The sequence below is a fragment of the Bicyclus anynana genome, chromosome 25 (genome assembly GCF_947172395.1).
Source record: "Bicyclus anynana chromosome 25, ilBicAnyn1.1, whole genome shotgun sequence".
Taxonomy (NCBI): domain Eukaryota; kingdom Metazoa; phylum Arthropoda; class Insecta; order Lepidoptera; family Nymphalidae; genus Bicyclus; species Bicyclus anynana.
In genome coordinates this window covers 1,052,363-1,070,121 of record NC_069107.1, presented here as the reverse complement: position 1 = coordinate 1,070,121, position 17,759 = coordinate 1,052,363, and the positions used below count along the sequence as shown (strand labels likewise).

The window sequence follows — 17,759 nt, the reverse complement described above, 5'->3', positions numbered from 1 at the left end:
GAAACTTTAGTCTATGGTGTGTGTCCATTGTTTTTCTACAATGTTATTTTTCTGACTGCTGTTGGTGGACGAAAAATTTTTATCTCGCTGCGTCGAGTGTGGCTTTGTGCTAGTGTTCGTGTTCGATATAGTGATTTATTAGCAATAGATCACTAAGATGTCGTCACCGAGCGCTGGGAAACGTCGTATGGACACAGACGTCATAAAGCTGTATCCTTTGTTATCTTCTATACAAAGCACCTACTGGTTTGGTCCTCCATGTAAATAAGGTAGAAGGGCCATCAGCTGATTGTCATGATCCGATACAAAATCGATATGCCCCATTTGTGTATTAACGCTTTGCTATAATCCCTCGCAATGGTGTGCTTAAGGGCTATTAATATCATATTTTCAATTAAAAAAATATTTCATAGGGCTTATCATAGCTCATAAATTATAATAGGTGCGTGCTTTGTCTGTAGGACTGGCACCTACAGTCTATATATGTATTATGTACCGTAGGTAATCATACGTTAGAGAGCGTTGTTCATTCTTCCGTATAGATTGTAATATTTCGTAATCCGTATGTAGGCCACGGTCCCAATTGCTCCTTTTTTTTTCTCTCACCGTAGGCCCTACTTAACGCACCAATTTATCCATTCATAACACAATAATCGTAATTCTTAATTTGGACTAAGTGTTCACTTTTTTATACTTTGCCTATTACATTGTTGTATTGTTTTAACTGTAAGGTCTTTTATGACGTCATTTTTTAAATGCGTTATATATAAATATATAGCTATATAGTCAACATTAAAGTAAAATATGCTTTTGGTATTCTGCCAATTATCATCATCACTGCTAGACATAAATAGCATAGCTTCCTAATTTAACAAACAAAACCCAAGTTAACATTTAATATTATGAATTGAATTTTTATGACTACACCAAGGCCAGAGACTACTTTTTCTAATGTCTATGCCATTAACAATTTTATGAGTATTTTATTTTTATTTATTCCCTTTGGTATATTCAAGGATGGTTGTTAACTTTATGTGCATTAACCCAAGTTACCTTTTTAATTAATGCTATTAAGTATGAAGAACAAAGAATTTGCTGGTTGTTAATTAATATAAACTATCATAATATGTTACAAAATAACATTTCTCGAGTGATCTTTATTTTATTTATGAAAGTGTTTTTCAGATACGTAACAGTACGGTGACAGTTCTATTCACTGTAGAAAGTTTGCCGCGATTCACAATAATAGGACATATTAGGAACGTCGTACAAGCGACTGTCACCGTACTCATGCTATCTGAAAAATGCTTTAATTATTCTTTATAATACATAATAGTGTGACATAAGCCACAGTTGGTTTTCCTGTGCACTAGTTGTTATGTTTAATTGTACAATATTAAAAACAAAAAGAAAAGAAAAAACAAAACATGTTAATAATTGTGTGACTGCACTTTTGCTGCTATGTGGCTTGATACTGTAGTATGATATGCTATACAGGTTGTCCCAAGAATCCTTCCAGTTTTTGTTTCGTCATCAACCCATATTCGGCTCACTGCTGAGCTCGAGTCTCTTCTCAGAATGAGAGGGGTTAGGCCAATAGTCCACCATGCTGGCCCAATGCGGATGTGCAGACTTCACACACGCAGAGAATGAAGATAATTCTCTGGTATGCAGGTTTACTCACAATGTTTTCCTTCACCGATTGAGACATGCAATATTTAATTTCTTAAAGTTTTTGTTTAAACATGTTTATCTCTCTCTAGTTGGTCCTTTATGAATGAGGATTGTGACCACCTTGGCAAGTCACCTTTTTGTATACAATACTCCTTTATGGTCTCTAGCCATTTGGACAGAACTGTAAAAGGTGCATGTTCATAAATGTATTTATTTCATTTAAAATATTTTAGCTTGTGTCCAGAAAATCAGTAAAAATTGTTGGAACAATAAATTCCAGTCTTCACTTACCTTAACTGTTTTTGAAATTTGGTACTTGGATTCTAAAGCTTTTGGGACTTCTTAACTGATTGTATTTAACTTTTCTGTTCATATTTTTTATTTATTTCGTTCCATATTTGTCCCATGCAAAATATTTTTTTATGTATTATCAGATTTTAGGTTTAATTTTCATTATTATCATTATTATAATAAAGACCTACACATGTGACATGACTCAAACCTAGCTCCTAATACTCCATAACTGCATGGGCTAATACCACTGGACCATCAAGACCAAATAATATACTAGAATATATCTATACTAATACTAGCTGTCACGGTTAAGCTTCGCTTTGACTTATGTGTTCTTCTTCCCTACCCCTACCCAACCCTACTCTCACCCTACTCTAAAAAAAATCTGTAAAAACCATCATACTAACAATTTAGCCCTTCTCGAGATTTGAGCTTAGCAACACATTCATACATTCATTTTTACTGTTGGGAAGCTACACTATCCTGAGTGATATAGGCTATATTTTATTCCCATATTCCTCCAGGAACGAGAACCACTAAATATTTTTTTAAAATAGCTGTAAAGAAGAATTTAATTGGATATTTTATGTTGGTGAGGTTTTAGGGATAATCTCTGGTAATTTACTGAACTAATTTTGAAAATTCTTTTAGGGCTATATTTTATTCCTATATTCACATGAACTATGCAGATCTAACAAAATTCAAAATTAACTGACTTCAAGAAACTAATCATCAGTTAAAACCTATCGGTTTCCTTAAAAGGTTCTATATTCCCTACAGACGGCACCAAATAGAATTGAATAGTGAACAAAAGATATCAAAGTATCTCCCGAGCATTACAAGTAGTGCAGTATAAATAAGGGTTGTCACCATTTATTGTTATTTCTCATTTAGGGTAGGGGTAGTGTGTGAGTAGTTAGGGGCCGCTAATATATATACTTGTATGAATACAAAAATATAATTAGACTTAATTATGAAAAACATAATTTAAATATGTTAGTATAATTAATAAATAGTGTATTATTTGTCAATATGACTGGTACTTTGATGTGTGTTAACTATTGTTTTTTATAGTAATAATTAACAAAAGTCCATCTGTATGGTCAATATGGTGGATAAATACACGTGAAACAATAAGGCACACAGTGTCATGCACTTCATAGATGCATAAACACAATGCTTAGCCTAAGGACTTACTACAAACCAGTTCTGGAACAGAAATTTTCCATTTTGTACAATGTGTATAGACTATAGAGACTACCCTAGTTAAAACCCTTGTGTACACCACTGAAGGCACTGATAGTTTCACTGAAGACTAGTTTGAAAGACTTTTGGTGGCAACCCTAACACAAACTTAACTAATAATGTAATCTATTATGATTGTTCTAGAATGATATGTAAATAACACTATCATGAGTCATTTGTATTGTAGGAAGTCAACATGTTTCAGAGTTATTCCCACCTTAAAGGTTTATTTGATGTTTATTAATTAATAAACATATTAATATCTAATGATTTTAAACTTATTTCGTGGTTGTTCATTATGAATGTTATTTAAACGGGTACATACCACGATAAAACGACGAGATTTTTATTGTCGATATTTCGACCCAGTTGCATGAATCGTGTAGTTCGAGAAGCCATTGAAATTGAAAAATACAAAAATTTCAATCGGGAAGATGGTTTCAAACTAGCCAGCGAGTGGAACCCGGTGGTAGAATTGTGCAAACCAAGAGGGCGCCGCGATATGCATAATAACAAAAGCGATGTCGTGAGTGTGGTTTGCCTAAACAGCCAAAAACGCGAGGTCGTTGAAAAAAGAAAAAGAACAAGAAAGAGGGTAGATCGATTCTGCCCCTAACAGCTGACTTCACTTCTCATCTCGCAACTTCAGTCCCGTCCTGACCACGATCCATGCGACTGGGTCGAAATATCGACATTAAAAATCTCGTCGTTTTATCGTGGTATGTACCCGTTTAAATAATATTCATATATTAATATCTAGCAAAAACAAATGTTTATTTATTGCGAAGAACATTGTTGGCTCATAGGTCTCTTCTATTTTTTTATTTATTTTTATCATCATCATCATCATCATCATCATCATCATATCAGTCGATGAACGTCCACTGCAGGACATAGGCCTTTTGTAGGGACTTCCAAACATCACGATCCTGAGCCGCCTGCATCCAGCGAATCCCTGCGACTCGTTTGATGTCGTCAGTGGTAGGGGGTTTTGTATAGATTATAATCATTACATAAAACAATCAATTCTTCTATCTATGATGAGGGAAAGGCACTTGCTAGCTTGTAGTGAGGGCAATAACAACAGATGAATGCAATGTGTTGCCAGTAAAAAATGTAGAAGATTTTTAATTCAATAACAAAATATAAGTGCATATTTTCCATTAATGGGGATTGAACCCGCGGTACTGCGTCGAATTAGAAATGAGGAGATCCGCAGAATAACTAAAGTCACCGACATATATCAACGAGTTGCGAAGCTGAAGTGGCAATGGGCGGGGCACATAGTTCGATGAGCCGATGGACGTTGGGGTTCCCAAAGTGCTGGAATGGCGACCCCGCACTAGAAAGCGCAGTGTTGGTCGACCCCCCACCAGGTGGACTGACGACATCAAGCGAGTCGCAGGGATTCGCTGGATGCAGGTGGCTCAGTATCGTGATGTTTGGAAGTTCCTACAAAAAGCGTACGTCCTGTAATGGACATCCATCTGCTGATATGATAAACCTGCATTCGTACGTAAGCTACTCTATACCAATTGGCCGTGATTTTTTTTTTACTAAATAATTAATAGACTAAATAAATAATAGAGAATAAAAAATTATTGCTTTCACAATGAGTTACTGATAAGATCCTTATCAAAATCATTATCACCGCTGTTTGCTGTAATACAATGTTTTAGCGCGATTAATCTTACGAAATGCTAATTCATCATCGTCATTTTTTAATTTTATCAATACACTTTGTTGACCTGGCAAACGTTTTGCCATATAAATTACTATCTGATATCGCGCGGTTTCGCCCGCGTGGTTCCCGTTCCCGCAGTGATACGGGGATAATATATAGCCTTCCTCGATAAATGGGCTTTCTAATACTGAAAGAGTTTTTCAAATCGGACCAGTTTTTCAAATAGTTCCTGAGACAAACAGCTTTATAATACTCGTATTAGAATTTATTTCATACAAAAATTGCAAATTATAATTTCCAATACAAAATTTATTTTCATCCGTTTTTGCCACATTTTTTACTGATGCCCTGTTCCCATCGGTCGAAGGGGGATGTTTTCTATAGATTTCTTCGATAAATAGACTATCCATCACAAAATATTTTTTACCATTTCCATTCTAACCAGTATGTCCTGAAATTACAGAATTCAACCAAAGAAATAAACAAACTTTATAGCTTTATAATCCATAGCTGATAGCTGACGCCACGCGGTTTCACTCGCGTGGTTCCCGTTCCCGTAGGAATTTAGGGATAATATATAGCTTATAGCCTTCTATCGATAAATGGGCTATCTAACACTGAAACATTTTTTCAAATCGGACCAGTAGTCCCTGAGTTCAATCAAACAAACAAACAAACTCTTCAGCTTTATAATATTAGTATAGATTCCTACTATAATTATTAATTACCTAGCATTAACTAATTAATTAATTATTAATTTTATTTCTGTTTTGGTGCGGTGAGATAGTTTTTATTTTTTTCTTAAATGTAATATGTGTACCTACTAACATAACTAACCAATGGGCCTTTGTAGCCAAAAATAAAGAAATTATTATTATTATTATTATTAACAAAAATGCGTATGTAGGTTTGTCTGTCTGTTACCTTTTTACGGCTCAACCGCCGAACCGATTTGGATGAAATTTGGTATAGTTGTAAATTGGACCTTGGAGCAGGAACATAGGTTCAACAAACAAAGGTAATTGGTCTGAGGGACCAACGCAGTTGCTACTACTAGGATTAGTAAATACCAGCGGCGAAGAGTCCATACAGGCTGATTCCCGCCGGGTTACCTTTTAAAAATCCATATATGTATATTCATAGCGGACGCCCGCGACTTGTTCCGCGTGGAATTCAGTTTTCAAAAATCTTGCGGGAACCGTGGATTTTCCGGGATGAAAAGTAGCCTATGATATAATCCAGAGTAAAATCTATTTCCATTCCAAATTTCAGCCAAATCGCTTCAGTAGACACAGCGTAAAAGAGGAACAAACATACTTACACACGTCCACACTTACCGACAAATTTTCGCCTTTTTAATATTAGTAGATAGTAGGATGTACAGAATTCGTATTATAAGTATAGATTCTAGATGCCTAACTCTATGCCACGGTAACGTTTGTTACAAATGGTATATGCGAATATAGGCAGTATAGAATTCGACCAGTTTTATTATAGTATAGATTATTGTAATGAATATGTATGAATGTATGAGAAACCGGAGCTTGTATCATGGGGTATGAATTTCCTTTTCTTTTGGGCAGCTTACCTTCGTCTAAATTCCATTCTTCGCCACTGGTAAATATATATATATTTAAATATATAATCTATACTCTATAGCATTTCCTTAGCATCTCATCAGCATCGAAAGCAAGCACGAGGTGACGATATTGGGAGGCCTGAACGAGTTCTGCGTCAAATTCTTCGGACCTCCAGGCAGTGAGTATGACATTATAATATGTTACCATAGCTTGGCAGTTGGTTGATGACACTCCCATGATATGCGGGCGACGGGGGGAAAGGACTGCGCGGTTATGATACACACACGCGACGATAAAAAATATTTGTTGTGGGCTCTTCTCGGACCAAGGTGCGTTTTGAACCCTCGTACTTTTACGACTTTAATTACCATTAAATCATGACATAACTTGGCGTCAAAAGTGCTTGTAAACTAAGCCTAATTGAAATATGATGATGATGATGATGTGTTTGTTTAGGATACGTCCCAGGGCACGGTGTTTTTAAAACTAAGAGTGACAGAATCGAGTTCTATATGTATTTATTATTATTATTATTACTTTTTTTTATTCTTTACAAGTTAGCCCTTGACTACAATCTCACCTGATGGTAAGTGATGATGCCGTCTAAGATGGAAGCGGGCTAACTTGTTAGGAGGAGGATGAAAATCCACACCCCTTTCGGTTTCTACACGGCATCGTACCGGAACGCTAAATCGCTTGGCGGTACGTCTTTGCCGGTAGGGTGGTAACTAGCCACGGCCGAAGCCTCCCACCAGCCAGACCTGGACAAATTAAGAAAATCTCAATCTGCCCAGCCGGGGATCGAACTCAGGACCTCAGTTTTGTAAATCCACCGCGCAAACCACTGCGCCACGGAGGCCGTCAAAAATAATATTAATTCCTTGGTCTCGGTCTTTGTAACTCAAACCTATGGAATTTAGTAATCGTAATCGTCTAGTATTTTAGTAGTAGTGTTTTATCATTTTAAGAAATTAAATATCACGTGTCTCAATCGGTGAAGGAAAACATCGCGAGGAAACCTGCACACCAGAGAGTTTTCTTAATTCACTGCGTGTGTGAAGTCTGCCAATCCGCATTGGGCCAGCGTGGTGGACTAATGGCCTTGCCCCTCTCATTCTGAGATAAGACTCAGGCTCATCAGTGAGCCGAATATGGGTTGATGACGTGAATCGTCTAGTATAATAATAAGGGAAAATGTATAATATAATTCCAGCCCCATACGAGGGTGGCGTGTGGCGAGTCCGGGTGCACCTGCCCGACCACTACCCCTTCAAGTCGCCCTCCATCGGGTTCATGAACAAGGTGTACCACCCCAACATCGACGAGGTGTCGGGCACCGTCTGCCTCGACGTCATCAACCAGGCTTGGACGGCTCTTTATGGTGAGACGGAATCTCCGCAATTAACACAACACGTAACATTACTAAGGTTTAGCACGCACTGCTGTTAAACGCGAGCGGTTTATAACTGCTGAAAACGCAAAACCACATACCCACCACCTCGATAAGTCATTTGAACTACCAGGAAACCTTTTTAGAAAGATACAGGCCACCTCATAAGTCATTTGAACTACCAGGAAACCTTTTTAGAAAGATACAGGCCACCTCATAAGTCATTTGAACTACCAGGAAACCTTTTTAGAAAGATACAGGGATATAAAATAATGTCATTCACTTGTAAGCTTTCCAATTGAGTGCAGCAGAGAATTCAAAAGCACAGCTACCAGTTGTGCTTTTGAAAGTACATTTTGGTCACATATTTGACAATATTTTGTACAGCATTTACCAAAATGTACAGTGATTATGTACTACCGAATAGATCCATGAAAAGCAATAAGAAAACACATAGTATTTTATTATTTCATGCCTCTGTTTCTTTCTAAAAGTATTTTTTTAAATTTTTAGAAGTTCTGGGCCATGTGTCTACATAACATTATACGTAACACCGCAAACGATAAAATGCACTCACCCAATCGCAAAATGAATATAAAACCGAATGCGGTAAACCGCTGTGCGTGTGAGACCATTATTCTTACTATGAAAGACTAAAAAGTAATATTAAGGCGAAAGATTACCACCGCGATGAAAACGGAGCACATTGCGTTTTTTAAATCAGTCACTGAACAAATGAGTTATTTAACGAATAAGCGCGCGCGTTTATTCGCAGTGCGTGTTAAGCCTGAAGAGCAGGGAAGTGAAGGATTGTCGTATTCTATGTATAATAACTTGATCTATACTAATATGTAAAGCTGAATAGTTTGTTTGGTTGAACGCGCTATTCTTAATAACTTGACTTCTCAACAGGCTTTTGTGTTGAGTGCTCAAGTAACCAGATGTCAGGACGCCAGAGTGATCATCCATCACAATACGCGCCGTCTCAAAGACTAAATTCTTTCTGTTGATCCAAGTCAAGCCAAAGCAATAGAATAATGATAAACACGGCGAAATCTTCTTAAGGCCGTTTTCAATAACCTATCTATCCGCCATTTCGCTTACTAAAGTTAAGAAAATCTATCTTTCTGTTCTTATCTGCTTTTCAATAACCTACTGACAGATAGTTTGACTGTTATTGATAATCGAGGATATCTATTAGGATTAGGGTATTGGTCTATAACATCGTTGTCTGAAACCATTATTGGAACAGTAGAGGTTAATTCAACATTTGATTTTATTTCCGTAAAATAAATAAAACCATATCAACTGAATCAGTAATTATGTCAATGACTATAGAGGTCATTATAATTAAATTTCAATATATTCTGACGTAATATTTCGGATTTACCGATCATGCAATAATAAGCAATTTGTTTATGATGTAATTTCCCCAAAATATTTAGCGATCCTAAAGGTTATGCTGGTCAACTCAATGACCCCTAAATATTTAATATTTTGCGGTGATATTTCACATTATCTAACACTAACATTTCAACATTAATTTAAGTTAATATATTTGTTGATGTAGGTAATATTTCTGAAATGATTTTTTCTCTGTTACAAAGTAACAAATTGGGTACTTCATAAAATTATGATCTAGCCTAATTAATATGTGATTAATTAGTCATTTGTCTTTAACTTATAATATATTATTATTATACTAAGATAACGTCCAATAATTTAGTAATTAACTAACTATTACTTACCCGAAAAATTTATTGTCTTCAAATGTTTTATAGAGTTTATATAAGGATGTATAAACTTAAAGACTTGATCCTGTAGCGGGTCATTGAAATACTAAAAAAGAAAACAAAATTTGTGAGTTTATTTCACAATTGATTGAGTTCCTTAATGATATAGATGCTTAAAGGCTATTAAATCAGCTTCTACCATCACACAGGAAGTGAAATTAAAAGAAATTTTAATGATGCTAACAATACTTGTAAATTATTTTTATATTATTATAATATTGTATAATTTTTCACAAGATTTTTTGTATTTTTTGCCGGCTTTTCGGTACGATGTCGTGTAGAAACCGAAAGAGGTGTGGATTTTCCTCCTACGCTAACAAGTTAGCCCTCTTCCATCCTAGATTGCATCACTTGCTATCGTGGTGAGATTGGTCAAGGGCTAACTTGTAAAGAATAAAAAAAAATCACCCTAAGTCCGCCAACTTGCATTGTATTTTTTTTATTTTTATTAATTACAAGTTAGCCCTTGACTACAATCTCACCTGATGGTAAGTGATGATATGTAGTCTTAGATGGAAACGGGCTAACTTGTAAGGAGGAGGATGAAAATCCAGACCCCTTTCGGTTTGTACACGGCATCGTACCGGAACGCTAAATCGCTTGGCGGTATGTCTTTGCCGGTAAGGTGGTAAATAGCCACGACCGAAGCCTCCCACCAGCCAGACCTGGACCAATTAAGAAAATCTCAATTTGCCCAGCCGAGGATCGAACCCAGGACCTCCGTTTTGTAAATCCACCGCGCATACCACTGCGCCACGGAGGCCGTCAAAAGCAGTGTGATGGTCCATAACCCCGCACATATAAGGATTCTCAGGCTTGATCCTTTTATGGGCCGTTAAAATCTGCAAGTCTGATGATGATAACGTCGTAAGGAAACCTGCATACCAGAGAATTTTCTTAATTCTCTGCGTGAAGTCTGCCAATCCGCATTGGGCCAGCGTGGTGGACTATTAGCCTAACCCTCGAGACTCGAGTTCAGCAGTGAGCCGAATATGGGTTGATAACGATGATAATGATTATTTGGTTATCTGGTATCTGGTAATGTTTCAGACTTGTCGAACATATTCGAGTCGTTCCTGCCGCAGTTGCTCACCTACCCCAACCCCATCGACCCGCTCAACGGCGACGCGGCCGCCATGTACCTCCACAAACCCGAGGAGTACAAGAAGAAAGTCTCAGGTGAACATGGTATTATTTATTAGACTTCGTCCGTCCTTAGACCTCTTTAATCCAGCCCTTAATTCAGCTGTCAAAATGGAGTAATTTCTCCTGTTTTCCCAACATTCCTTTCACTGCTCTGCTCGTATTGTTCGTAGCGTGATGAAAAGTATACTATAACCTGCCCAGGAGTATGAAGAATAATTGAAGAATTCTACAACGAACAGACAGATAGACAGAAATTTTACTGATTGCATTTCTGGCATCAGTATTGATCACTAATCACCCCCTGATAGTTATTTTGGAAATATATTTCATGTACAGAATGGAACTCTCTACAATGTCACAAGTCCTATAACCTATTAATCTAACCCAAAAAAACAAGTGTGTATGTGTGAAGTAATTCACACACACAGCAGAAGTAAGACTTCAGAAAGCTTTAAATCTCGCCAAAATTATCGTCAGCTCTGAACACGAGGCGATTGATTGTGCAGTGTACAAAATGGTTATTATACTTAACTATACTACTATTTTATAATATCATGTTTATTTAAACGCGCTAATGTCTGAAACTACCAGACTAAAAAAAACTTTTTATGTTATAGCCAGACTCTAATGGGTTACAGTTAGAAATGATATCACTAAAATAGACTTGCATTCTAATTTCTTTTCATTCTTGGGAGCACGAGGTTAAAAGTACAAAGAAACTTATATTGAACATTGATGTTGTCGCTGTAAGTATTCAGGCAAAAGTGGAAGAGACAAGAGCGATTTGCACAGAGTAAATTACATAATAATATGATGTACAGTCAAAAAACACAGACATTTGTAGACTATAAAGGCATTGTTTACAATTTCTAACAGACTCATTGAGGTGCAATGGGAAGGGTGTGAAGAAGAATAGGATTTATAGACTGACTAAATGTTTTTTTTTAGAAAGTTTTTAAAATTCGATGAATGAAGGTTTTCAACAATTATAAAAATAATCACTACTGGCTCACGAGGTTACCGCCATGTGGCATGTGGAGTCCACTGAAATCATCCCAATCGTCATATCTGCCAATGGTTTGATCCCAGTCAGCCTCGCTCACCATTTAAGGCGGCTGGGGTCAAAAAGCGGTCTTGCTGGACTCTGCTAGGATAGTCCGCCGGTTTCTTCCTCCACCCGGTGCATATATGTATTTATGTAGCGTATAATGTATATTTATGTTTATTTATTTTCCTTTTGACATGTATATATATTTATTTTATACCGGGCGTGAGAGTAGAATACATGTATAATAGTAATAATAATATCGTTTATTTGTAAGAATTATTGTTCCTTACAACATTCAACTAAATTAATAGTTAAAACGCTGTTAAAGTCGCTAGTCTGCTGTAAAACGTAATAAAATATAAATAAAAATTTGCAGACTACGTCCGAAGATTCGCCACAGAAGAGGCGCTATCAGAAAAAGACGCCATCACCGGCATGGGCACGACGCCGGCGTCCGGCTCGAAGCCCTCCAACGGCGCGAATAGCGAGTCCGAGTCCTCCATGTCCGAGTTCAGCGACGACGAGGCCCAGGACATGGAGTTATAACGCACCCCCCGCCACGCGATTGCTCACTCACTGCCGCTCCGGTTGTTTCTGAACCTACTGTGAGGTCGATTTGTGTTTGGTGTCGTTCACATGGCCATACTGCAGATGATTGTAAAGTTAAGACAAGACGCGACTGTCGCGTTTTAATCATTTTTATTTTTTATTATCGTGTGCTAAAAGTTAATTCTTTTTTGTTGCACAATAGAATGGTTGACACATTTTTAAATTGTTCATTATTCTCAAATTTTAAATATTTTGCTGAATGCGGTAATATACTAGTATTACTACTGCTATATGTACTTACTACTATTTTGGTAGTATGTATGTATTTGCGCTCGGGGGTGTTGCTCTTTCGCTGCGCCCCTACGTTACCGCTGATACCTAAAATCTTACACAGCGTATCTCAACGCACGATGTTTCAATACGTCATAAATATTGCAATCTATTAAACATAGTCGCCGTGGTGAATATAGAGTGCCAGAGTCCTTTTGTCCGTTTCCTGTATTTTTGGTATATGGTGTATTTGGTGCAAAAAATTTACAGATATACGTTTTTTTTTTAAATCAGCTTGTAATTGTCGTAACTGCATATAATACTCAACTAGGTTGCTATTGTCGTAACTGCAGTCGCGATTGGATAAAAAACTTTACAATCAACTACAAGATGGTCATATTTAAACGTTATTTTACTACCTCAGACAAACAAAAACGTTAAAAAAAGTCCCGCCAAAACGTATCCGGCGTATTTACGATTACTAAAAATCAAATTCTAAAACATATCTTTAGAAAAAATGTTTTACCAATTAGTTTTTATCGAACTACCTACCTTTTAAAATAGTGAAAATGTTTTAAAATTTAGTTGTAAATTTATTGAAATAAATTCTCAAACGAGGTAGTATTATAATCAGTGTGTTGTGGGACTGTACAAATATTGCATCACATTTTTTGTCAGGGGTCATTTGACCTCATAAAAAAATGTGAAAAACGAAAAAACTATTTTTTTAACTTATATAGAATTGCAATGAATAGGCTGAAATTCAATATTATTTATTATAAATATTTTTATCTAAAATAAAAAAATTAAATACTTAATTACAAATTATTTAATTTAAACATTTATTTAATTTGAAATAATATATTTGTTTATCAGGTATTTGAAATACTCATTATAGAGATTACAATAATTCCATAATAAGGAACTATTGTAGGTTACTAGTTAAATAACCATTTTTTTTTAAACCATAGACATTGTTCATGTATAGAGCGTCAAACTTGTGACGTAATAAATGTACGGTCCCCAAATACTTTCAACGCTTCACAGTAAGTTTGCAAAAGTATGATAAAGCCAGTAAAGAATAGTTTTTGTGTCCGCCGTTGGTGAAACTAATTCATTTACATAATCTGTATAATCTATGGACCACAAATGCCAATTTTAGAATTTTAGATCAAAATAATGAAAATATATAAACTGCTCAGAAAAAAGAAACACGGTGGACACGTATGTGCTTTAAATTATTATCGAAAAAAAAATTTCAATGTAAATTTAGAATTCATATTTTAAAATTGGTGTGATGGAAATGTATTTCTTAATCGGATAGATTTTGTCTATGGGTTTTTGTGTGGACATCCTTATGCCGTGCTACTTTTCTAAATGTCCTGAAATATGTCAAAAATAAATATAGTCTTAATTTTTAACGATCATTTTCAACTTTTAATAAATTTATTTTAATGTTATGTGAAATTTTAATGAGACTATTTATATTTTAATTTTTCACACATAAAATTTTCTACTATAAATTTTGTATAATTTGTAAGTAAAATTTGTATTTTAAATTTTTAAATAACATGAAAATAATGGTTTATGTTTGCACAATATAGTATTAGGGTGATTAATGAACTTTTTTTAATGTGTAAATTATTGTTTTTTTTTTTAATCTTGAGAAGTATGCCGGATAAGGTTATTTAAAAGTCCATGTGTTACGCTTATTGTACGATAGCAGCAAAGTTTTAAGGATCGTGTTCACTTAGTCGGTGTAAAATCGTGTAGTTTGATGTCTTTGGAATGAGATTTGTCGGAAAAATTAATATAAGGTACAATATATCGTACTAAATTTTATTATCGACGTGTTTTGAGAAGGTAGATACTTTATAAATTTCGTGTATCCTGTATGTATTGTTTGTATTGAAACAAACCCATTTAATGAGGTACCTTCTCAAATATTACGGTAGTATTTAATTATAATCGATAATAATACTTTTTAATTCAATAACAAATGTGCTGGCAACACAGCGGATGTGAGTGAGCAAGGTAGCATTTTGTAAATATCTTTTTAAATCTGTCCCCATAGCATAAATCCAACTTAAATCGAGCCCGTTGTCGGACTAAAGTCATCACTTTATATCTCATAGGTATTTAATTTTTTTTATTATAGTGTTAATTTTTAAATAAACGTGTCATGTCTGTTTCGTACATCTCCCTCTGGAACTACCGTTTTTGTAGTTTTCAATTTTACAATGGCAACACTGAAATCTATTGATAAAAAATGTGGGCTTCAATACATATAAAAAAAAATATTATTTACCCTCAAACTGTGATCAGTAGGTTCCTTTATCAGGGAGTAAAATCGTCAATTGTCTATGAAAGAGGTTGAGAAATCTATTTGTTATCTGTACTTAGTGTAATTACTGTTGCGTAGAAGTATTCTGTTTTAGCACAATGAATTTTATCGATTTTGACAATGTCTTTTTATACTTTAACTAAATCTTCTTCGGGGCCACAGAAATAGATGCTAAAATAAAGCTAAAATTTAGTTCAATGTAACACAAATTGTCTTATCCTTTTCATAGTATGATTTCATTTTCTCACAGCGCAAAGACAGTATAGAGCTATAGTTGTTATACGCGACAATAGAAGTTGTTGAGGAGATATAGCTAAAAGCGTAGATTTTTTTTAAGGTTTTAGTTTAAATAAAAGGAGTATGAAGAGTTTTTATTAAATTAATTCTCTTGCGCATGTTTAGTGTCTGCTTTACCAAATACTTAGCATTTCTTTGTTTTTGATGACTCGGAAGGCAACAACGCTTTGCTAATCCTGCCAAAGTACGATTTTGGCTTTGTTTGTAATGTTCTTTTTGGTTTCATTGTACAGTACGAATGGATTACTGCAGTTACTATTAATCTACATGGACAAAGACTATTTAAAAAAAGTTATTTTGTATTCGAATGAACGAACTACTTGGCCGTGCGCTGATTTGTTTTATTTATAATTGTATTTAAAAAGAAACACTTCTTACAAAGATTTAACGACTCCTGTTTTACCAGAAAGAACATTACAAGAAACGAATACAATACAGATCTCTAAAAATGACATTTTGCGATTCTGAAAGTGTTGCAATCGTCTCTATTGTTAAGTCTAGGTTACGAATAGAATATAACACGAAAAAAATATATTATTAATATAGACATATATTATATGTATCTTCGAAATGATAACCCAGCCATAATAATATATTTTGGTATAAGGAGGTAACATGTTAAATTTCCTAGTTGTATGAAAAAAAAGTTGGGTTGACGGATAGTTCATATTTTCTTTTTTTGGAAGTTTTTGGTAGTTTTTCGAGCTTTCACCAGTCCACCCAGCTTTGGGTAGCACCACAGAGTATGTACTATGTCGACGTGGTATTGATGTTTTAAAATCGTATGAATTATCCCGGCAAAGGTTTTCAAATGTGCTTCCAATTTTATTTTTTTTATATGTTGACTATAATTTTACTCTATTGTCTATGTAGTTGTGTGAGGAGATTTTTTTTTCAATTACCTATGCTATTATCCAATCGTTTTGGGTACATTTGAAAATGTTGGCTTGGCCTGAAATAATAGTGATGCGACGCACTTATATTTATGGTAAAAAAATCAAAGGATATCCTTTCGATATTTTTGTCTATTATTCTCAATCCGCAAATTTATACCAATTACATATTTTATATTTTAAAAACTGGTAAAAAAAATTTTGATGGAATTCTCAAGGGTCTACATTGTCTTAAATTGCTGTTACATATTATTTCATTTATTTTTCAGTTTAAAATCAAGTCACACAATTTTTATATTAATCGAGTATGGAAACAAATGTAAAGAATTAACATCTGTCAGATAAATCAGGGTCCACAATTATTACAAAAGTCCTTTCACTCAGTACATATTTAACGAAGTTGCGCAAGCATTCTTTCTAATTGGTTCAGACTTATTTATTTAATAAATAAGTCTGAACCAATTAGAGAGAAGAAAGAAAAAAATCTTTATTAGAGCATTAGCTTAGCTCTACAGGTGTTTCCCATAAGCTATTATTAACAGCAATTTCCTGACTTTCTATTACTATTCACGATTTTATTCTAAAATCTTTTACATATTTTTCATCCATGAACGCAACTTAACAAAAATAAACTCAAACTTTCAGTTTGCTCAAAATGGGGTGAAAAGTTGCATTAATTATAAATAAAGGTTTGAAGCTGTCTTATGTTGCATTGATAAAGGTCCGTTTATATCTACAGACACAGTGCGTCACAGACAAGTATCGTGGCAGACACCCACAGACACCGTCTATTCACACTGCCCAGCAGCTGGTAGCTAGAGACACCTAAAGTCCTTTTAATGAAATTAGTCTGCCACGGCACGTGTCTGGCACGCTAAATGTCTGTAGATATAAACGGACCTTATGATGTGGACCAGTCAAAATTTATTATCTGTAAAACTAAATAATCGATATCGAAATCACATTGTGTCGTATCACTATTGTTCTTGTATGTGTATAATAATAATTATTATGTACTAATCAATGGTGTGAAACCAAATTAATTCGTTCGGATAAGAATTTCTATTACGGAAGATCAGTTATACATGTAACAGAATAAAAGTTTATAGCTGGTATATTTTTATTTCATTACATGTAATAAACTTACGTTATTTTTAAACTAAAACGGTATTGTTTTCTTTTTATCCTATGTCCGTTTCTTAGATTGAACTGGGTATTTGTACACATCTTTATCTATCCTGCGTAATAACTTCTTAAGTTGGTCCAGTAAAAGAAGCGAAGACAGAATGAGAAAGTAAATGTAAAAAAAATTGTGTGCTTTAGAGACCACAGAACTGTCGTAAAACTTCATTCAAAAATTAAAAATAAAAGCGCCATCTATGAGCCTTATGCGTAACTGTATAGCAACAGGATCTTTATGTGTAAAACTAGGGTTGTTTCAAAGTTCTCTACCAACGCCAACTACTGGTAGTTTTTAAAATAACTAACACTGTTTCAGTATGCCTGCATAGATTTACAAGTCGGTACAGAGAATGCTGAAGATGCACTAAAA

At 34.9% G+C, this 17,759-nt stretch overlaps 1 protein-coding gene across 1 annotated transcript; it reads left to right on the top strand.

The window, feature by feature from the left end:
• Position 1: 1 nt before the first annotated feature.
• On the top strand, positions 2-17,372 carry LOC112055018 (ubiquitin-conjugating enzyme E2 H). Its single transcript, XM_024094984.2, has 5 exons — positions 2-210; positions 6,579-6,655; positions 7,691-7,858; positions 10,711-10,839; positions 12,231-17,372. Exons 1-5 carry the CDS (start codon positions 158-160, stop codon positions 12,398-12,400), a joined length of 597 nt encoding a protein of 198 aa, XP_023950752.1. The 5' UTR covers positions 2-157; the 3' UTR covers positions 12,401-17,372.
• The last annotated feature ends 387 nt before the right edge of the window (positions 17,373-17,759 follow it).

What these genes read in the sequence shown, in the direction of transcription:
- LOC112055018 (XM_024094984.2), top strand. Translation starts at nt 158, where the DNA reads ATGTCGTCACCGAGCGCTGGGAAACGTCGTATGGACACAGACGTCATA. An exon ending in ATTCTTCGGACCTCCAGGCA is followed by an intron (nt 6,656 to 7,690) that starts GTGAGTATGACA and finishes ATATAATTCCAG; the next exon opens with CCCCATACGAGGGTGGCGTG. An exon ending in GGCTTGGACGGCTCTTTATG is followed by an intron (nt 7,859 to 10,710) that starts GTGAGACGGAAT and finishes GTAATGTTTCAG; the next exon opens with ACTTGTCGAACATATTCGAG.